Raw genomic sequence first — 24,057 nt, 5'->3', positions numbered from 1 at the left:
TCAGGACAGTGCAGTTAAAAATCCTATTTTATGTTGCTAATTAAGAAAATCTCTCGCTTTATGACCACAGCACTTATGCTAATCCTGCTTTGTGAGCCAAGTAATTTGAACGTCAGACAGTGCAGGATTATTAGCATACGCCATGGCTGACGGGAAGCCACGTCCAATCAGTATCTACATATAACTAAAAGGGACTTGCCGCTTATTTCTAGATATTTTATATTGAATGATACTGAAGAGTTGCAAAAAAACATAAAATCTTAGCCTCAGACAAATTTAATTAAGTGTAAACCTGCCTCCATCTATTGGATTCGCTAGATAAAAGGAAACTATTTTATAAAACAGAGAGAGGGCTAGGCATTTGCAGTAACCCCCGTCTTCAGACTCTAGTGACAAAACAGATATGAAGATGGGGGTTACTCCCCGAAAACGTTAACTCTTTCATAAATACACCTTGTGTTTTCATACGGCGAGTGCACCCTATAGTCTGCTTATTGTTATATATATATTTAGGGCACTTATAAAAAAAATTAATGTTTTAAAATTTGCTACCACATAATGTTACTGCAGACGCGCACATGTACGTGACTGCTTTAAGAATGAATACAAATTTTCCACTCCGTCGAAATTTGCTACAGAACAATGAGTGCATGCTTGTATTTACGTAATTGCATTCCACACATTCTTTTGAAACATATGTGGAGTCCGAATACGTAATTGAGCGCATGCGCAAATTGTGGTATCAAATTTCGACGGAGAAGCAAATGTCGACATAACATCTGTTCCTGAGCTTATGTCTTTGCTTTTCAACAAAATATACCAATAGAATGAAAACAAATTAATAATAGAAGAAAATTAGAAAGTTGTTTAAAATCGCATCCTCTATCATAACCCATATACACATTATAGCCCTTTCCAGTCAAGCACCTTGACATATACCATATAACTTTTAACTATTAATATGTATATGATTCATTTTTACCAGAAACATAACATATGGGTGTAACACTTTATTTTATTGTATTATTGTTGTGTTTGGTGCACATTTTTGTTTAATTGGTGGCATATATATTCTTCTTATCATTGGCTTGCCTGATGGGTTCAGCTAGCTCCCAGTAGTGCATTGCTGCTCCTCAAGGATGCCAAGTGAATAAGGAAAAATTGATAATAAATGTAATTTGAAAATTGTTTAAAATTACATGATATCTCTATGAATTGTGAAAGAAAAAACATGGATTTTATGTCCCTCTAAGATGACCCTTCAGTGGAACTAAGGGGGCTAGCCTAAGCCTTGAAAAACAAGCCCACTGAGTGAGTTTACATGGTCTACCACTTCATGGTTTGGGTGCTGTTGATTCATCTTGTTCTCTCTCTCTCTCTTGTTCTCTTTCTCTCTCTCTCGTTCTCTCTCTCTTTCTATCTTTCTCTCTCTCTCTTGTTCTCACTCTCGTTCTCTTTCTTTCGTTCTCTCTCTTGTTCTCTTACTCTCTCCTCTTTCTCTCTAGTTCTCTCTCCTCTTTCTCTCTCTCTCTCTCGTTCTCTCTCTCTCTCTCTCTCGTTCTCTCTCTCTCTCTCTCTCGTTCTCTCTCTCTCTCTCGTTCTCTCTCTCTCTCTCGTTCTCTCTCTCTCTCTCGTTCTCTCTCTCTCTCTCGTTCTCTCTCTCTCTCTCGTTCTCTCTCTCTCTCTCATTCTCTCGTTCTCTCTCTCTCTCTCGTTCTCTCTCTCTCGTTCTCTCTCTCTCTCTCTCTCTCGTTCTCTCTCTCTCTCTCGTTCTCTCTCTCTCTCTCTCTCGTTCTCTCTCTCTCTCTCTCTCTCTCGTTCTCTCTCTCTCGTTCTCTCTCTCTCGTTCTCTCTCTCTCGTTCTCTCTCTCTCGTTCTCTCTCTCTCGTTCTCTCTCTCTCGTTCTCTCTCTCTCGTTCTCTCTCTCTCGTTCTCTCGTTCTCTCTTTCTCTCGTTCTCTCTTTCTCTCGTTCTCTCTTTCTCTCGTTCTCTCTTTCTCTCGTTCTCTCTTTCTCTCGTTCTCTCTTTCTCTCTTTCTCTCTCTCTCTCATTCTCTCTCGTTCTCCATCTTGTTCTCTCTCTTGTTCTCTCTCCTCTCTCTCGTTTACTCTCTCTCGTTCTCTCTCTCTCTCTCATTCTCTCTCTCTCTCTCGTTCTCTCTCTCTCTCTTTCTATCTATCTCTCTCTTTCTCTCTTTCTATCTCTCTCGCTCTCTTTCTCTTTCTTTCTATCTCTCTCTTTCTCTCTCTAACTACATAATAAATGTATGTTTTAAACATTTTTGAGGTATGTAAGTTTGTGCTCAATATCCTTTATAACTATACGCACAAGGATTCATGGTAAATTAAATAAAACGCTGGCCGCTCCTTTTTTCAGTTTTCTTATTGAATGTGGCTGCAGCATCAAGTGAGATCTTAATATAAATCCTCCTATAATTCATCTGATCTCTGGCTTATAAAGAGCAAATATAATATTGGTGAATAATGTGAATACGCTCACTATTAGATCAGAAGCTCTGTATAATTTTGGTGTCCGCTAATAGAAAAAGTTATATAAATGCATAGATAAATCTTCTGATGTGGCTCCAAGTTAAAGGAACATGATGTGCACGGAAACTGCTCTAAAAAGTCTATTTTCTTTGGAATTGACTAAATAAGTTTAAAGTGAACCCCGCACAAGTGAGAGTGATTAAAGTATAATAGTTTCTTTTATGCTGTAATTATTTTTTATTTACATTAATGTCCCTCTTACTAAATTTAGATATTTGTAGTTTAAAGGGACATGAAACCCAATGATTTTCTTTCGTGACTCAGATAGAGCATGCAAATTAAAACAACTTCTAATTTACTTCTGTTATCGAACAGGAAAGAAAAAATGTGGGTTCCATGTCCCTTTAACTGACCCTGCAGCATACTGCACAGTGATTGTTGAGATCAGCACAGGAGCTTGTTTTTATCTGGCCTCCACTGGCCACAGCAAAGGCAATAAGATAAAAATACTTAAAGGGACACTAAACCCAATTTGTTTCTTTAATAATTCAGATAGAGCATGCAATTTTATGCAACTTTCTAATTTACTCCCATTCTCAACTTTTCTTCGTTCTCTTGCTATCTTTATTTAAAAAGCAGGAATGTAAAGCTTAAGAGCCAGCCTATTTTTGGTTCAGAACCTGGTTTATGCTTGCTTATTGGTTTGCTAAATGTAGCCACCAATAAGTAAGCGCTATCCAGGGTGCTGAACCTAAAATGGGCTGGCTCCTAAGCTTTAAATTTCTGATTTTTAAATAAAGATAGCAAAAGAACGAAGAAAAACTGATAGTAGGAGTAAATTAGAAAATTGCTTAAGATTGCATGCTCTATCTGAATCATTAAAGAAAAACATGCTCTTTTAAGTGGTATATCTTTGGGAGCTAATTTTACTATCAAAAAGTTTTAAATTCCAATTTTTTATGCTATGTGATGCAGTTATTAATTGTTTATGTATATTATGCAAATACATTGAAATAAACATCAGCAGACACACTGCCTAAAATGCTGGTGCATGCCACATATCTAGATATGCTTCACGTACACATCTACAATAATGCTCTCACTGAAAACAGTGATAATGTTTATAAAAGTATTTTTACTAATATTGGGGGAAAACATTCAACAGAAATTTGCCCAGCCCACAGTATATGACACTGGAAAATTGCAAGGTGTCTCATCAACAGAAAAATGCCACCCTGCTGCCTTTCACTGCTCATGTCTCTACCTCTGCGTTTATTAAACCAGAAATATGGAATATTAATGAAGCAACTATGTGAACAGATAATATTAAAGGAAACAATTTATATGTTATGCAGATGCGGCTTGCTAGACAAAAAAAATGACATGAGAATTTAATTGTGCATAATAAGATCTCGGTGCGAACATGTTTAATGACCCATGGTAAACATGACAATTATCATTTAAAGCGTCTCTGTTCCTAACAGTTAGTTAATAATTTAAAGGGACAGTAAACAATATTTTGCAGAGTAATTGCGTAAACCTAACCGTGTTTTTTTCCCCCCTCTATGTGAGTCCTTCTGGCTGATTTGCTATAACTTAGTTATTTTTAAGTTTCATATTTACAGCAGCTTCAACAGTTTCTCAGCTAAAATATATTTGTGTGTCAGTGGGTGCATTGTCCAATCAAAAGCCACAGGCGTAAGGATCCTTGTGTTTCTTATAATACATAGTGCAAACAGACAAGACTTAGAGGTTACAGAAAACAAAAGTGCGCACCTGCATGAGATTAACGGGACATTAAACACTAAATAAATGCTAGATAGAATGATTATTCCGAGAAAAGATTAGTCTGAGAATAACGTGTAGACATATTTCTTTTAAAGTTTCATTAGCTGTTTAAATAGTGACAAAATAGTGTAAAGTTTAGTGTCTATAAAACAATGGGAGCTGCCATGTTGTAACTTAGGTTACCTTCTTTGCTGTGGCCAATTAGGGACAGTTATAAATAGGTCACTAGAGTGTGCAGCCAATAGCTGTGTGGAACAGAACAGTGTTCTGCACTTTCATTTCTAACAGGAACTGAAAAGTTCACAATTTCAGAATGGAATTACAGGAAAAGGAGACAAATAAATAACGAAAGTATGTTGCAATTTTTATATATATATATATATATATATATATACGATTTATAATTTTATATATTTGTTGATCAAATATAAATAATTAACCAAATAAACTGGAGACAGTTTACCTCCGATTATCTATGTATTTATACTGGTATATAGCTCAATCATCAGTCTATTTCTGATATAACTAGAAAAAGAATCTGAAAAAAAGTTATTATTCACAAAAATAAAACCTTTATGTAGAAACCCATTATTTAAATTGATGCTTAATGACTACTGATTTAAAAAGTGATGAAAATTGTGATGAAAATGGATTTGATTTAAATCATCTCCACCCTGGTACTGTCTGAAAAATGTTTTATTTTTATGTAATTAGCAGATGGGCTAAAGGGATTTAAAATATTTTGAGATTGTAATATAAAAGGTTAAATATTTGCATTAAAAACAAAAAAAACTTGTGCCAATTGTGGGGTTTTCAATCCCAGTGGAAGACCCCAGACTTACGCTGCTATACACTACAGTCATTGATCGCACCCTGGCCTGAGCGTTGATGGAAAGCTAAATTACAACAGGCACCTATTGCATTATTGACACTAAAATGTTACATTTATTATTTCAAATTTAAGCAAAAATAAAAAAAATTTAAAAATACATCTGCATATTATTCATATACAATGAAAAGCATTTTTTGCACACGCACATACAAACCAAAATGCTTTTTGCAAATTTATCACTGTTTGTAATGCTGTTTGAAATATTTAAATAAGTCATATTTACACAATGCTTTCAGAAAACATTACAAAAAAAAATGTCCAAAGAATAATTGCCAAGGCTGGCGCTTACTTACGGCTGCATTAGAGTGGAGAGATGCACCGTATAATCACGGTACACACAAATAACAATTATTACCTGAGTACAGCCAATGCTTTGAGATATTTCTCAATAATAGTACAGTTATTAGACTGCATCCTGCAATTACCCCATCAAACAGGACAAACAACAAGCTCTTAAAATAATAGTCCTAACAACATTTTCCCATGTCTAGGATATTTGCGCTGTGTGATGCTGCTTACCTGAGTCGTTATCCTTGCCATCCCCGCAGGCTGTTTCCATGGAAGTGTCACATCCTGTCCCTCGCCAGCCAAGCTGACATACACAGTGCCACCCGTTCATATCCAACGTGCATCTTCCATTCCCGTTACACAAGCCAGGACAGCCCTCTGAAAAGAAGAAAACAAACACATCATTTGTTGGGATATCTATAATAACGGAAACGGACATTTTTAATGAAGTAGCGCAGTTCCAAAGAGGACTCAGAAGATATTTAACTGTTTGCAATATATTTATATATCTTAACAAAAACTGACAGAAATGAGTACAGGCTGTGTGATTTCTTAATAAATAATGGCATACTGTGATAGCCATATCAAATTGCTTGTATTTAAAATATGTGCATATTTACGTACGTAACCCTTTGGTTGCCAAAAAGAACCATCTATAGCATTCAACCAAAAAAAAAAAAAATGAATCCAAATGAATAATAGTTGTTACTGCTATGAGTAAGAAATTAATTTCATTAATTGAAATCATTTCATTAATTGAAATCATAGGAATAACAATGTTTTTTCCTCTGCACATGATAAAGAGTTCAGGACTTAACGATATATAAGTGCAAATATTTCAAAATATTGAATTAGTTGAAGTTCTTGCTATAGTGATAACATACGCCATAGGAATCACATTCATCTATACAGACAGCAATGTCCAGCATCTAACACTCTCATATTGAAATGTAGACTAATAAAAGGGCACAAAATAAATAATAAATATGTAAATCAGACTACCAACCAATCAGACTAGCATATCACATAATCATTCATCAGACAGTGGAACTAATTGTCATTATTATTATTAATTAGTGAAGAGATACATTAAAGTCATTTTTTTCTTATGAATCTTTTAAATCCACAATATATATCAGCAATGAAATAATAGTTTCTGATATTTAGCAGAAAATACCTTAGAGCGCTACACGTACAACCAATGAAAAGCAATAGCAAGGGAAGTAGATACGCCTTCCCTGTCCTAAGGCAATGGAAATGACGCATTAAGGTTAAGGCATCACAAAAATGTCACAAATATCCCTTTAATTAAAAAAATGTCCTCTAAAGAACAACAAAAAGTGCCTCAGCTTGCAAATCACTCACACGAGCGCTCTCATGGTGTATATTACTAAAATACTGTGTCAGTGCGTTTAAAGGGACATTATACAGCTCTTGCTATTAAATAAAAAGTTTGCTTCTCCCTTGTTTCTTTAGAAAAGCCCAAAAAATATAATCTGTAAGCAGTAAACTATGTTAATCAAATATATTCTTTAGGCAGTTTGTAGCATTTTCAAAAAGTTACAGATTTTGTTTTTGGCCTCTATGACTGAGACAGAGCACAATTTTGCACACCAGCAACAGATGTAGAATATGTTATGTTAAACACCTATTGCTTTAGTGTAAACAAAAAGAAATGTGAATGTTTCAGACTCGCTAGAGATGCCAAAAAGCAAATATGTTTTTAAAATGCTGCAAATAAAATTGCTGATTTTAAAAACTAGGTTACAGAACTTGCTTTTCTTTAGGGAGTGTGGGAGATTTTTTTTACACAGATGAGGAGATGCTTAAAGGGACAGTAAACTCATAATTACACTATCATGATTTAGACAGAGCATACAACTTTAAACAACATTCCAATTTACTCCTATTATTTAATTTGTTTCCTTCTCTTGTTATCCTTTGCTGAAAGGTTTACCTAGGTAAGCTCAGGAGCAGCAAATAACCTAGGTTCTAGCTGCTGATTGGTGGCCGTATATACTGATTGTCATCCATGTGTTCAGTTAGAAACCAATAGTGCATTCCTGCCCATTAAACACATTTGATAATAGAAGTAAACTGGAAAGCTGTTTAAAATTGTATGTTCTATCTAAACTATGAATGAAAAATATTGGATTTCATGTGCCTTTAATGTCTATTAAAAATCTAAAAAACGTCTGAAGTACACACTGGTGGTGAAGAGGGTAATGGAAGATGGCAAACTCATACTGTACATATTCATTATATTTTAAAAGATCAAAGATTTTTAAAGGGACACTAAACTCAAAAAAAAAAAAAAATTGTGCAAAGAGCACAACATGTTCAAAATATTATTTGAAAACGGATGGCGAGGGAACGTTTGTGCAGTACTACTTTGTGGGATAGAATCTCAGTGGTTATTAACAAAACTCACATAGCTATAAAACAAAGGAATACATTTATTAACCCTTTCCCGCCGGGACTTATTTGTCTACATTCGGAAGTTCTGATTTAAACAAATAATTAAAAGTGAAAACACGCGATTATTCATGCGATTTCAATGATGGGATCGGGTCAGATGCGAGTGACTATGATGCTAGACCCGCCCTCCAGGTCACAATCCCATTAAGGAAGTTTCTATGGCTTCAGTAAAGCCAAACAGCTAGGGTGTTCCATGCGGTCCTAATGGCGCTAAAGCCGGCATGGAACGTCCTAAGGGCGGGAAGGGGTTAAGCTACATTTGCAGCTTTTGAGGCTTTGCCGAGCACAGATTTTAGAAGCAGAATCAGTTTCTTTTGCCTCTTTGTGATCTCAGAATTCGTGAAATCAATCAACCCGAAACTCGTTCATTCAGTGTGATTGACACACATAGGTGCGGCACTGCACAAGAAGGCTCTTGTGCAATGTTAAATTTCACCACACAATGCTTCAATCAGTCATAAAACACCAAACAAATATATATGAAATTTAAAATGCTCTTTTTCGGAATGCAACAAAGACTTAAAAAAAAGTCATACCTTTATTTTTATATATTATTTTAATGTAAGCTGAATTTTGCTTTTATGTTGTTTACTAAATCTTAACTGTGCACCTCTGCTGCAATGTATCCAATTTCTGCTTTATTTATAACATTTAAAGGGACATTCTAGCCAAACTTAGTATGCACACGGGCGTACTTCAACTTTGCATAGAAGCATTTTTGCAATATACATGTATTAGTAAAAATGCTTGTAGTAAAATCTATAACTGCTTCAAGAGTGTACTTAAGTAGGCTCTGTGCACCAGCATTTTATACACAGCATTTGCTTAGAGAGCCTAAGGTGCTTGAATATTTCATGATTCATATAGAACAGGCAATTTTAAGCAACTTTCTAATTTACTCCTATTATCAATTTTTCTTTGTTCTCTTAATAAGCTTTGTTAAATGAGCAGCAATGCACTTCTGGATGCTGACTGAACACATGTATGAACCAATGACAATCAGTATATATATGCAGCCACCAATCAGCAACTAGAACTTAGGTTATTTGCTGCTCCAGAGCCTTCCTAGATAAACCTTTTAGCAAAGGATAACAAGAGAATGAAGCAAATTAAATAATAGACGTAAATTGAAAAGTTGTTTAAAATTGTATACTCTGAGGCCGATTTACCAAATGTCTATCGGACCTGATCCGACAGTGCGGATCAGGTCCGACAAACATCGCTGAATGCGGAGAGCAATACGCGCTCCGTATTCAGCATTGCACCAGCAGCTGACAAGAGCTGCTGGTGCAACACCGCCCCCTGCAGACTCGCGGCCAATGGGCCACCAGCAGGGAGGTGTCAATCAACCCGATCGTACATTTTGACCAGAATGCCAGTTTAAAGTATGCTGACTTTTCAATAGCAGACATCTCTTTTAGCATTATTCCTGTTTGCAACATAAAAAATAAAAAGAACCACTAGCAAATGCTGCATAACTAACTCTTTATTGAATATACAGTATTAATTTATACATCATAGCTTTAAGGAGGGAACTAATTTGCAATTTGCTGCCAGTTATTTGCAATCAAATTCAAGTCTTTTCAAATGAAAAGAAAAGAAAAAAAAAAGCCTGGAATACATTCAGAATACAAAACCATTCATAGCTGACTAGTTCATTTCGGCAACGATTCAATGAAGTTATTGAAAGTGCAAGATAAAAAAAGCCAATAATTACGAAAGACAAATGGATTGGAAAATGCTGTTATTTTAACACAATATACAGTTGGGAGCCAACAAAGTTTTAAAAGTTTTCAACCACTTAGCGGACAGGTTTTTGTTACGCATCACTGCGCACGCTGGGAAAGTCATTAAAAAAAGTAAATGGATTTTAAGACAATCTATAACAGAGACATTTTCAATGGAGTAAATTTAGCTATTATAGTAAACCCTAAAGTCATATTTATTTTCTAGCTGCAGGGCCAGTAAAATTAAAACAGTTGGGTCAGACGACTAGTGCTGCTGATCGGATCAATAGCCGTTTCTGCTCAGGACAAGCAGTACTTTAACTATGGGCTTAAACACGTAGCTTTGCTGCATTGCTAGTGATAAAATGACTCGCTCTTACCAATTACAGCATTTCATTTAGCACTATAATTGCATTTTAAAAAGATCTCTGTTTAAATATTAATTAAGAATAGTATTTATACTTTTCTAAAAAAAAAAAATGTAATCAAAGTAAGCATTTGATTTTCTAAATGCTAAAAAAATCAGTCAAGGACAATTTATTTGGTGAGAAACGGCTTGGTCTTTAAATCATAATTGAGCGCTTATTCATGAAAGGTGATGGAAATAGAAAATCAGCACAGAAGATATTTCTCTGTAAATAGAGTGCAGATCATTTCATTTTATGTTTGTGTCTTTTATTTATAATCATAATATTAAAATATAGCCGATAGAACAATGAGAATAATGGCAAAATACATAAATATCTTTCAAATTTGCTTCTATTGTGAATGTTAAATCATTCTCTTGGTATACTTTATTGAATGAACAGCAATACATTACTGGGAGCTAGCTGAACACATGGAGAATCCAATGACAAGAGGCATATATGTGCAGTTACCAATCAGCAGCTAGCTGCCACCTTCTAAGCCTACCTAGGTATACTTTTGAACAAAGGGTACCAAAGTGATAATAAACCGATTTTTTTTTCTTACACGATTCAGATAGAGCATACCGTTTTAAGCAACTTTCTAATTTACGCCTATTATCACATTTTCTTCGTTCTCTTTGTATCTTTATTTGAAAAAGCAGGAATGAAAGCTTAGGAGCCGGCCCATTTTTGGTTCAGCACCTGGGTACAGCTTGCTGATTGGTGGCTAACTAGGGTGCTGAACCTAGCTTTCATTCCTCCTTTTTCAAATAAAGATACCAAGAGAACGAAGACAATTTGATAAAAAGAGTCAATTAGAAAGTTGCTTAAAATGGCATACTCTATCCAAATCATGAAAGAAAGGAAAAAAACATAATTTATGCTTACCTGATAAATTCCTTTCTTCTGTTGTGTGATCAGTCCACGGGTCATCATTACTTCTGGGATATTATCTGCTCCCCTACAGGAAGTGCAAGAGGATTCACCCAGCAGAGTTGCTATATAGCTCCTCCCCTCTACGTCACCTCCAGTCATTCGACCAAAGACCAACGAGAAAGGAGAAACCAAGGGTGTAGTGGTGACTGAATTATAATTTAAAAAATATGCACCTGCCTTAAAAACAGGGCGGGCCGTGGACTGATCACACAACAGAAGAAAGGAATTTATCAGGTAAGCATAAATTATGTTTTCTTCTGTTATGTGTGATCAGTCCACGGGTCATCATTACTTCTGGGATACCAATACCAAAGCAAAAGTACACGGATGACGGGAGGGATAGGCAGGCTCATTATACAGAAGGAACCACTGCCTGAAGAACCTTTCTCCCAAAAATAGCCTCCGAAGAAGCAAAAGTGTCAAATTTGTAAAATTTGGAAAAAGTATGAAGCGAAGACCAAGTTGCAGCCTTGCAAATCTGTTCAACAGAGGCCTCATTCTTAAAGGCCCAAGTGGAAGCCACAGCTCTAGTGGAATGAGCTGTAATTCTTTCAGGAGGCTGCTGTCCAGCAGTCTCATAGGCTAAACGTATTAAGCTACGAAGCCAAAAAGAGAGAGAGGTAGCAGAAGCTTTTTGACCTCTCCTCTGTCCAGAATAAACGACAAACAGGGAAGAAGTTTGGCGAAAATCTTTAGTTGCCTGCAAGTAGAACTTGAGGGCACGAACTACATCCAGATTGTGTAGAAGACGTTCCTTCTTTGAAGAAGGATTTGGACACAAGGATGGAACAACAATCTCTTGATTGATATTCCTGTTAGTGACAACCTTAGGTAAGAACCCAGGTTTAGTACGCAGAACTACCTTGTCTGAGTGAAAGATCAGATAAGGAGAATCACAATGTAGGGCTGACAACTCAGAGACTCTTCGAGCCGAGGAAATAGCCATTAAAAATAGAACTTTCCAAGATAACAATTTTATATCAATGGAATGAAGGGGTTCAAACGGAACACCCTGTAAAACGTTAAGAACTAAGTTTAAACTCCATGGCGGAGCAACAGTTTTAAACACAGGCTTGATCCTAGTTAAAGCCTGACAAAAGGCTTGGATGTCTGAATTTTCTGACAGACGCCTGTGAAACAAGATGGACAGAGCTGAAATCTGTCCCTTTAATGAGCTAGCCGATAAACCCTTTTCTAAACCTTCTTGTAGAAAAGACAATATCCTAGGAATCCTAACCTTACTCCAGGAGTAATCTTTGGATTCACACCAGTATAGGTATTTACGCCATATTTTATGGTAAATCTTTCTGGTAACAGGCTTCCTAGCCTGTATCAGGGTATCAATAACCGACTCAGAAAAACCACGTTTTGATAAAATCAAGCGTTCAATTTCCAAGCAGTCAGCTTCAGAGAAGTTAGACTTTGATGTTTGAATGGACCCTGAATCAGAAGGTCCTGTCTTAGAGGTAGAGACCAAGGCGGACAGGATGACATGTCCACTAGATCTGCATACCAAGTCCTGCGCGGCCATGCAGGCGCTATTAGAATCACTGATGCTTTCTCCTGTTTGATTTTGGCAATCAATCGAGGAAGCAGCGGGAAGGGTGGAAACACATAAGCCATCCTGAAGTTCCAAGGTGCTGTCAAAGCATCTATCAGAACCGCTCCCGGATCCCTGGATCTGGATCCGTAGCGAGGAAGTTTGGCGTTCTGTGGAGACGCCATGAGATCTATCTCTGGTTTGCCCCAACGTTGAAGTATTTGGGCAAAGACCTCCGGATGAAGTTCCCACTCCCCCGGATGAAGAGTCTGGCGACTCAAGAAATCCGCCTCCCAGTTCTCCACTCCCGGGATGTGGATTGCTGACAGATGGCAAGAGTGAGACTCTGCCCAGCGAATTATCTTTGATACTTCTATCATTGCTAGGGAGCTTCTTGTCCCTCCTTGATGGTTGATGTAAGCTACAGTCGTGATGTTGTCCGACTGAAACCTGATGAACCCCCGAGTCTTTAACTGGGGCCAAGCTAGAAGGGCATTGAGAACTGCTCTCAATTCCAGAATGTTTATTGGCAGGAGACTTTCCTCCTGACTCCATTGTCCCTGAGCCTTCAGAGAATTCCAGACAGCGCCCCAACCTAGAAGGCTGGCGTCTGTTGTTACAATTGTCCAGTCCGGCCTGCTGAACGGTATCCCCCTGGACAGATGTGGCCGAGAAAGCCACCATAGAAGAGAGTTTCTGGTCTCTTGATCCAGATTCAGAGTGGGGGACAAATCTGAGTAATCCCCATTCCACTGACTCAGCATGCACAATTGCAGCGGTCTGAGATGTAGGCGTGCAAAGGGAACTATGTCCATTTCTGCTACCATTAAGCCGATCACCTCCATGCATTGAGCTACTGACGGGAGTTGAATGGAATGAAGAACACGGCATGCATTTAGAAGCTTTGTTAATCTGTCTTCTGTCAGATAAATCTTCATTTCTACAGAATCTATAAGAGTCCCCAAGAATGGAACTCTTGTGAGAGGAAAGAGAGAACTCTTCTTTTCGTTCACTTTCCAACCGTGTGACCTTAGAAATGCCAGAACTAACTCTGTATGAGACTTGGCAGTTTGAAAGCTTGAAGCTTGTATCAGAATGTCGTCTAGGTACGGAGCTACCGAAATTCCTCGCGGTCTTAGTACCGCCAGAAGGGCACCCAGAACCTTTGTAAAGATTCTTGGAGCCGTAGCCAATCCGAATGGAAGGGCTACAAACTGGTAATGCCTGTTTAAGAAGGCAAACCTTAGATACCGGTAATGATCTTTGTGAATCGGTATGTGAAGGTAAGCATCCTTTAAATCCACTGTGGTCATGTACTGACCCTCTTGGATCATGGGTAAGATTGTCCGAATAGTTTCCATTTTGAACGATGGAACTCTTAGGAATTTGTTTAGGATCTTTAAATCCAAGATTGGCCTGAAAGTTCCCTCTTTTTTGGGAACCACAAACAGGTTTGAGTAAAACCCTTGTCCTTGTTCCGACCGCGGAACCGGATGGATCACTCCCATTAATAATAGATCTTGTACACAGCGTAGAAACGCGTCTTTCTTTATTTGGTTTGTTGACAACCTTGACAGATGAAATCTCCCTCTTGGGGGAGAGGATTTGAAGTCTAGAAGGTATCCCTGAGATATGATCTCTAGCGCCCAGGGATCCTGGACATCTCTTGCCCAAGCCTGGGCGAAGAGAGAGAGTCTGCCCCCCACTAGATCCGGTCCCGGATCGGGGGCCCTCGGTTCATGCTGTCTTTGGGACAGCAGCAGGTTTACTGGCCTGCTTGCCCTTGTTCCAGGACTGATTAGGCTTCCAGCCTTGTCTGTAACGAGCAACAGCTCCTCCCTGTTTTGGTGCAGTGGAAGTTGGCGCTGCTCCTGCTTTGAAATTCCGAAAGGGACGAAAATTAGACTGTCTAGCCTTAGCTTTGGCTTTGTCTTGAGGTAGAGCGTGGCCCTTACCTCCTGTAATGTCAGCAATAATTTCTTTCAAACCGGGCCCAAATAAAGTTTGCCCCTTGAAAGGTATACTAAGTAATTTGGACTTAGAAGTTACATCAGCCGACCAGGATTTTAGCCACAGCGCTCTGCGTGCCTGAATGGCGAATCCTGAATTCTTAGCCGTAAGTTTGGTTAAATGTACTACGGCCTCCGAAATGAATGAATTAGCTAGTTTAAGGACTCTAAGCCTGTCCGTAATGTCGTCCAGCGTAGCTGAACTAAGGTTCTCTTCCAGAGACTCAATCCAAAATGCTGCCGCAGCCGTGATCGGCGCGATGCATGCAAGGGGTTGTAATATAAAACCTTGTTGAATAAACATTTTCTTAAGGTAACCCTCTAATTTTTTATCCATAGGATCTGAAAAAGCACAGCTATCCTCCACCGGGATAGTGGTACGCTTAGCTAAAGTAGAAACTGCTCCCTCCACCTTAGGGACCGTTTGCCATAAGTCCCGTGTGGTGGCGTCTATTGGAAACATCTTTCTAAATATTGGAGGGGGTGAGAACGGCACACCGGGTCTATCCCACTCCTTAGTAACAATTTCAGTTAATCTCTTAGGTATAGGAAAAACGTCAGTACTCGCCGGTACCGCAAAGTATTTATCCAACCTACACATTTTCTCTGGTATTGCAACAGCGTTACAATCGTTGAGAGCTGCTAAGACCTCCCCTAGTAATACACGGAGGTTCTCCAATTTAAATTTAAAATTTGAAATATCTGAATCCAATCTGTTTGGATCAGAACCGTCACCTACAGAATGAAGCTCTCCGTCCTCATGCTCTGCAAGCTGTGACGCAGTATCAGACATGGCCCTAGAATTATCAGCGCACTCTGTTCTCACCCCAGAGTGATCACGCTTGCCTCTTAGTTCTGGTAATTTAGCCAAAACTTCAGTCATAACAGTAGCCATATCTTGTAATGTTATCTGTAATGGCTGCCCAGATGTACTAGGCGCCATAATATCACGCACCTCCCGGGCGGGAGATGCAGGTACTGACACGTGAGGCGAGTTAGTCGGCATAACTCTCCCCTCGCTGTTTGGTGAAATTTGTTCAATTTGTACAGATTGGCTTTTATTTAAGGTAGCATCAATACAGTTAGTACATAAATTTCTATTGGGCTCCACCTTGGCATTGGAACAAATGACACAGGTATCTTCCTCTGAATCAGACATGTTTAACACACTAGCAATAAACATGCAACTCGGTTACAATTTTATTTAATAAAAACGTACTGTGCCTCAAGAAGCACTAAACGATTAAGTGACAGTTGAAATAATGAACTGAAAAACAGTTATAGCATCACTCTTAACAAACAACACAACTTTTTAGCAAAGGTTTGTTCCCATTAGTAAAATAACACTAATTAAATTTTAAACAACGTTTTAAATCACAGTCACTATATAAGTCTCACAGCTCTGCTGAGAGAATCTACCTCCCTTCAAAGAAGTTTGAAGACCCCTGAGTTCTGTTAGAGATGAACCGGATCATGCAGAAAAACTGACTGGAAATTTTTGATGCGTAGCAAAGAGCGCCAAAAACGGCCCCTCCCTCTCACACACAGCAGTGAGAGAGAAACGAAACTGTCATAATTAACACAAGCAAACTGCCAAGTGGAAAATAATGCCCAAATACTTATTCACTCAGTACCTCATTAATGCAAACGATTCTACATTCCAGCAAAAACGTTTAACATGAAAAATACCTAATAAAAGGTTTAATGTACTTTTACAGAGTAATTCCGGTGAAATACCATCCCCAGAATACTAAAGTGTAGAGTATACATACATGTTCATTATAACGGTATGGCAGGATTTTTTCATCAATTCCATTCAGAAAATAACAACTGCGACATACCTCAATGCAGATTCAACTGCCCGCTGTCCCCTGATCTGAAGCTTTTACCTCCCTCAGATGGCCGAGAAACAGCAATATGATCTTAACTACTCCGGTTAAAATCATAAGAAAAACTCTGGTAGATTCTTCTTCAAACTCTGCCAGAGAGGTAATAACACGCTCCGGTGCTATTGTAAAATAACAAACTTTTGATTGAAGTTCTAAAAATTAAGTATAATCACCATAGTCCTCTCACACCTCCTATCTAGTCTTTGGGTGCAAGAGAATGACTGGAGGTGACGTAGAGGGGAGGAGCTATATAGCAACTCTGCTGGGTGAATCCTCTTGCACTTCCTGTAGGGGAGCAGATAATATCCCAGAAGTAATGATGACCCGTGGACTGATCACACATAACAGAAGAAAATGGGTTTATTATCAAATTAGTAAAATAAAAGTAAATCAGAACGTTGTGTAAAATTGTAAGCACTATCTAAATCATGAAAGAAACATTTAGGGTTTCATGTCCCTTTAAGAAATAGTAGTTGTAAGAATGATACAAAAGTTCTGCTCTAATGCAATTGGTTGCAAATGGGGAAGGGGTGCAAAACATTTTTTTTTTCTGGAATGTTAAATGCAGGCAGTAAATGAACTGCTTACTCGCCCTACACCTCCGGTACAGGTTTCATAGCTGGGAACACTGGCTTCCTGCAGATTGATAAAGGGAGCCCATGACAAGATGAAATGCAGGGCATGACCAGTTGGCCAATCAAAAGAAGCATTCACACATAGCTGCTGATCATTGGCCTATACAAGGAACATATGTTGAAATATAAAATGTTTAATGAATTAAAAAGTATTTTATTATTGCACAAGGACGTCCCTTTGAGTATTTCTTGCAACCAACAGAACAGAATGATGAAATGAAAGGACAAAGTGCAAGATTTATTTCACATGATTTGAGCCAATAGGAGATCATATCTGATTTTATTTACATACTACTAGATTTGTAGATTCTCTGCCTTACTAGGTGCAGATTACAGCAATGGGGGCACGACAAATGCACTATGCTACCTTAAAAAGAACCTATTTAACCCACTCACTTCCAGACAAAGCTCTAACACATTGCATGGATTCAATATTTGTTACTCGGCATAGCCAAGACACATTTTTTTGTTTGTAGTTAAACAAGCTAAACTACAAGCAGAATGTAACAATGTATTGCAGACATTTCTGGCAGCTGAGGCGTTAAAGCCTATATTACAGCGCTCTCGTATAAAAAACATAATTTATGCTTACCTGATAAATTCCTTTCTTCTGTAGTGTGATCAGTCCACGGGTCATCATTACTTGTGGGATATTAGCTGCTCCCCTACAGGAAGTGCAAGAGGATTCACCCAGCAGAGTTGCTATATAGCTCCTCCCCTCTACGTCACCTCCAGTCATTCGACCAAGGACCAACGAGAAAGGAGAAGCCAAGGGTGTAGTGGTGACTGGAGTATAATTTAAAAAATATTTACCTGCCTTAAAAAACAGGGCGGGCCGTGGACTGATCACACTACAGAAGAAAGGAATTTATCAGGTAAGCATAAATTATGTTTTCTTCTGTTAAGTGTGATCAGTCCACGGGTCATCATTACTTGTGGGATACCAATACCAAAGCAAAAGTACACGGATGACGGGAGGGATAGGCAGGCTCTTTATACAGAAGGAACCACTGCCTGAAGAACCTTTCTCCCAAAAATAGCCTCCGAGGAAGCAAAAGTGTCAAATTTGTAAAATTTGGAAAAAGTATGAAGCGAAGACCAAGTTGCAGCCTTGCAAATCTGTTCAACAGAGGCCTCATTCTTAAAGGCCCAAGTGGAAGCCACAGCTCTAGTGGAATGAGCTGTAATTCTTTCAGGAGGCTGCTGTCCAGCAGTCTCATAAGCTAAACGAATTATGCTACGAAGCCAAAAAGAGAGAGAGGTAGCAGAAGCTTTTTGACCTCTCCTCTGACCAGAGTAAACGACAAACAGGGAAGACGTTTGTCGAAAATCTTTAGTTGCCTGTAAATAAAATTTAAGGGCACGAACTACATCCAGATTGTGCAAAAGACGTTCCTTCCTCGAAGAAGGATTTGGGCACAAGGATGGAACAACAATCTCCTGACTGATATTCCTGTTAGTGACTACCTTAGGTAAGAACCCAGGCTTAGTACGCAGAACTACCTTATCCGAGTGAAAAATCAAATAAGGAGAATCACAATGTAAGGCTGATAACTCAGAGACTCTTCGAGCCGAGGAAATAGCCATTAAAAATAGAACTTTCCAAGATAACAACTTTATATCAATGGAATGAAGGGGTTCAAACGGAACACCCTGTAAAATGTTAAGAACTAAGTTTAAACTCCATGGCGGAGCAACAGTTTTAAACACAGGCTTGATCCTAGCTAAAGCCTGACAAAAGGCCTGGACGTCTGGATTTTCTGACAGACGCCTGTGTAACAAGATGGACAGAGCTGAGATCTGTCCCTTTAATGAGCTAGCCGATAAACCCTTTTCTAAACCTTCTTGTAGAAAGGACAATATCCTAGGAATCCTAACCTTACTCCAGGAGTAACCTTTGGATTCGCACCAGTATAGGTATTTACGCCATATCTTATGGTAAATCCTTCTGGTAACAGGCTTCCTAGCCTGTATCAGGGTATCAATAACCGACTCAGAAAAACCACGTTTTGATAAAATCAAGCGTTCAATTTCCAAGCAGTCAGCTTCAGAGAAGTTAGATTTTGATGTTTGAATGGACCCTGTATCAGAAGGTCCTGTCTTAGAGGTAGAGACCAAGGCGGACAGGATGACATGTCCACTAGATCTGCATACCAAGTCCTGCGTGGCCATGCAGGCGCTATTAGAATCACTGATGCTCTCTCCTGTTTGATTTTGGCAATCAATCGAGGAAACAGCGGGAAGGGTGGAAACACATAAGCCATCCCGAAGTTCCAAGGTGCTGTCAAAGCATCTATCAGAACCGCTCCCGGATCCCTGGATCTGGACCCGTAGCGAGGAAGTTTGGCGTTCTGGCGAGACGCCATGAGATCTATCTCTGGTTTGCCCCAACGTCGAAGTATTTGGGCAAAGACCTCCGGATGAAGTTCCCACTCCCCCGGATGAAAAGTCTGGCGACTCAAGAAATCCGCCTCCCAGTTCTCCACTCCCGGGATGTGGATTGCTGACAGGTGGCAAGAGTGAGACTCTGCCCAGCGAATTATCTTTGATACTTCCATCATTGCTAGGGAGCTTCTTGTCCCTCCTTGATGGTTGATGTAAGCTACAGTCGTGATGTTGTCTGACTGAAACCTGATGAACCCCCGAGTTTTTAACTGGGGCCAAGCCAGAAGGGCATGGAGAACTGCTCTTAATTCCAGAATGTTTATTGGCAGGAGACTTTCCTCCTGATTCCATTGTCCCTGAGCCTTCAGAGAATTCCAGACAGCGCCCCAACCTAGTAGGCTGGCGTCTGTTGTTACAATTGTCCAGTCCGGCCTGCTGAATGGCATCCCCCTGGACAGATGTGGCCGAGAAAGCCACCATAGAAGAGAGTTTCTGGTCTCTTGATCCAGATTCAGAGTAGGGGACAAGTCTGAGTAATCCCCATTCCACTGACTCAGCATGCACAATTGCAGCGGTCTGAGATGTAGACGTGCAAAGGGTACTATGTCCATTGCTGCTACCATTAAGCCGATCACCTCCATGCATTGAGCTACTGACGGGAGTTGAATGGAATGAAGGACACGGCATGCATTTAGAAGCTTTGTTAATCTGTCTTCTGTCAGATAAATCTTCATTTCTACAGAATCTATAAGAGTCCCCAAGAATGGAACTCTTGTGAGAGGAAAAAGAGAACTCTTCTTTTCGTTCACTTTCCATCCATGCGACCTTAGAAATGCCAGAACTAACTCTGTATGAGACTTGGCAGTTTGAAAGCTTGAAGCTTGTATCAGAATGTCGTCTAGGTACGGAGCTACCGAAATTCCTCGCGGTCTTAGTACCGCCAGAAGGGCACCCAGAACCTTTGTGAAGATTCTTGGAGCCGTAGCCAATCCGAATGAAAGAGCTACAAACTGGTAATGCCTGTCTAAGAAGGCAAACCTTAGATACCGGTAATGATCTTTGTGAATCGGTATGTGAAGGTAAGCATCCTTTAAATCCACTGTGGTCATGTACTGACCCTTTTGGATCATGGGTAAGATTGTCCGAATAGTTTCCATTTTGAACGATGGAACTCTTAGGAATTTGTTTAGGATCTTTAAATCCAAGATTGGCCTGAAAGTTCCCTCTTTTTTGGGAACCACAAACAGGTTTGAGTAAAACCCTTGTCCTTGTTCCGACCGCGGAACCGGATGGATCACTCCCATTAATAACAGATCTTGTACACAGCGTAGAAACGCTTCTTTCTTTATCTGGTTTGTTGACAACCTTGACAGATGAAATCTCCCTCTTGGGGGAGAGAATTTGAAGTCTAGAAGGTATCCCTGAGATATGATCTCTAGCGCCCAGGGATCCTGAACATCTCTTGCCCAAGCCTGGGCGAAGAGAGAGAGTCTGCCCCCCACTAGATCCGGTCCCGGATCGGGGGCCCTCGGTTCATGCTGTCTTTGGGGCAGCAGCAGGTTTCCTGGCCTGCTTGCCCTTGTTCCAGGACTGGTTAGGTTTCCAGCCTTGTCTGTAACGAGCAACAGCTCCTTCCTGTTTTGGTGCAGTGGAAGTTGATGCTGCTCCTGCTTTGAAATTCCGAAAGGGACGAAAATTAGACTGTCTAGCCTTAGCTTTGGCTTTGTCTTGAGGTAGGGCGTGGCCCTTACCTCCTGTAATGTCAGCGATAATTTCTTTCAAACCGGGCCCAAATAAAGTTTGCCCCTTGAAAGGTATATTAAGTAATTTGGACTTAGAAGTTACATCAGCTGACCAGGATTTTAGCCACAGCGCCCTACGTGCCTGAATGGCGAATCCTGAGTTCTTAGCCGTAAGTTTGGTTAAATGTACTACGGCCTCCGAAATGAATGAATTAGCTAGTTTAAGGACTCTAAGCCTGTCCGTAATGTCGTCCAGCGTAGCTGAACTAAGGTTCTCTTCCAGAGACTCAATCCAAAATGCTGCCGCAGCCGTAATCGGCGCGATGCATGCAAGGGGTTGCAATATAAAACCTTGTTGAACAAACATTTTCTTAAGGTAACCCTCTAATTTTTTATCCATTGGATCTGAAAAAGCACAGCTATCCTCCACCGGGATAGTGGTACGCTTAGCTAAAGTAGAAACTGCTCCCTCCACCTTAGGGACCGTTTGCCATAAGTCCCGTGTGGTGGCGTCTATTGGAAACATCTTTCTAAATATTGGAGGGGGTGAGAACGGCACACCGGGTCTATCCCACTCCTTAGTAACAATTTCAGTTAGTCTCTTAGGTATAGGAAAAACGTCAGTACTCGCCGGTACCGCAAAGTATTTATCCAACCTACACAATTTCTCTGGTATTGCAACAGTGTTACAATCATTAAGAGCCGCTAAAACCTCCCCTAGTAATACACGGAGGTTCTCCAATTTAAATTTAAAATTTGAAATATCTGAATCCAATCTGTTTGGATCAGAACCATCACCCACAGAATGAAGCTCTCCGTCCTCATGCTCTGCAAGCTGTGACGCAGTATCAGACATGGCCCTAGTATTATCAGCGCACTCTGTTCTCACCCCAGAGTGATCACGCTTGCCTCTTAGTTCTGGTAATTTAGCCAAAACTTCAGTCATAACAGTAGCCATATCTTGTAATGTTATCTGTAATGGCCGCCCAGATGTACTAGGCGCCATAATATCACGCACCTCCCGGGCGGGAGATGCAGGTACTGACACGTGAGGCGAGTTAGTCGGCATAACTCTCCCCTCGCTGTTTGGTGAAATTTGTTCAATTTGTACAGATTGGCTTTTATTTAAAGTAGCATCAATACAGTTAGTACATAAATTTCTATTGGGCTCCACCTTGGCATTGGAACAAATGACACAGATATCTTCCTCTGAATCAGACATGTTTAACACACTAGCAATAAACTTGCAACTTGGTTACAATCTTATTTAACAAAAACGTACTGTGCCTCAAAGAAGCACTAAATGATTAAATGACAGTTGAAATAATGAACTGAAAAACAGTTATAGCATCAATCCTTAAAAACAACACAACTTTTAGCAAAGGTTTGTTCCCATTAGTAAAGTAACAATAATTAAATTTGAAACATAAAAATTACAGAGCAACGTTTTTAATCACAGTCAATATATAAGTCTCACAGCTCTGCTGAGAGAATCTACCTCCCTCCAAAGAAGTTTGAAGACCCCTGAGTTCTGTTAGAGATGAACCGGATCATGCAGGAAATACAAGAGTAACTGACTGGAAATTTTTGATGCGTAGCAAAGAGCGCCAAAAACGGCCCCTCCCCCTCACACACAGCAGTGAGAGAGAAACGAAACTGTCACAATTAAAACAAGCAACTGCCAAGTGGAAAAATAATGCCCAAATATTTATTCACTCAGTACCTCAGAAAATGCAAACGATTCTACATTCCAGCAAAAACGTTTAACATAATAAATACCTATTAAAAGGTTTAATGTACTTTTAACAGAGTAATTCCGGTGAAATACCATCCCCAGAATACTGAAGTGTAGAATATACATACATGTCATTATAACGGTATGGCAGGATTTTCTCATCAATTCCATTCAGAAAATAAAAACTGCTACATACCTCAATGCAGATTCATCTGCCCGCTGTCCCCTGATCTGAAGCTTTTACCTCCCTCAGATGGCCGAGAAACAGCAATATGATCTTAACTACTCCGGTTAAAATCATAGTAAAAACTCTGGTAGATTCTTCTTCAAACTCTGCCAGAGAGGCAATAACACGCTCCGGTGCTATTGTAAAATAACAAACTTTTGATTGAAGTTATAAAAACTAAGTATAATCACCATAGTCCTCTCACACATCCTATCTAGTCTTTGGGTGCAAGAGAATGACTGGGGGTGACGTAGAGGGGAGGAGCTATATAGCAACTCTGCTGGGTGAATCCTCTTGCACTTCCTGTAGGGGAGCAGCTAATATCCCACAAGTAATGATGACCCGTGGACTGATCACACTTAACAGAAGAAACAATGTTCTGCAGTTTATGCTGATACACTAATTTAGTATTATCTGACACTCTTCAACGGCGGCTCAGGCTGTTAATTGCAATATAATCGTATAATACGTCAATGTCTGGTTACGCAATAAGCTGCCTGTACCACGACTACTACTGTGCCCCGCGTTAAGGTTCTAATTAAATGTACCACTGGGCCTAAGCCAGGCTTGAGTAATAAATTGATAAGGAACAGGATTTTTTTTTAAAGAACTGTTTTAAAGGAGCACAGACGTTCAGCACGGCAAATGTTTGTAAAGATTTTATCTCTAGTGTTTTATCTATGCTTCATGTGTGCACCTGGTGCACGCGCACAGCAAATGGTAAGTAGCCTCTATGCCCCGTCCTTCTGAGCCTTTTTATGCTGCTTTGCTATACAGTCAGTGCATACTACCTGAATTTCATATCCCTTTAATACAGACACACTAAGCTGATGTGAAATACGGTCTCAAAACTGAGGATTATATTATAAATAAATTAGTTTAAAGAATTCA

General features: G+C 39.5%; 1 protein-coding gene across 3 annotated transcripts in view; it reads right to left on the bottom strand.

Moving 5' to 3' along the window:
• The window catches only part of TENM4 (teneurin transmembrane protein 4), a 953,133-nt gene that overhangs the window by 157,930 nt on the left and 771,146 nt on the right, over nt 1-24,057 (bottom strand). For all 3 annotated transcript variants that reach the window (XM_053708674.1, XM_053708672.1, XM_053708673.1), the window contains one exon: nt 5,689-5,835. In XM_053708674.1, the coding sequence (XP_053564649.1) occupies nt 5,689-5,835 (147 nt within the window). The remainder of the gene's footprint in view (nt 1-5,688; nt 5,836-24,057) is intronic.

The sequence above is a fragment of the Bombina bombina genome, chromosome 3 (genome assembly GCF_027579735.1).
Source record: "Bombina bombina isolate aBomBom1 chromosome 3, aBomBom1.pri, whole genome shotgun sequence".
In the NCBI taxonomy this organism is placed as follows: Eukaryota; Metazoa; Chordata; class Amphibia; order Anura; family Bombinatoridae; genus Bombina; species Bombina bombina.
This window is presented reverse-complemented; position numbering and strand designations above follow the sequence as displayed.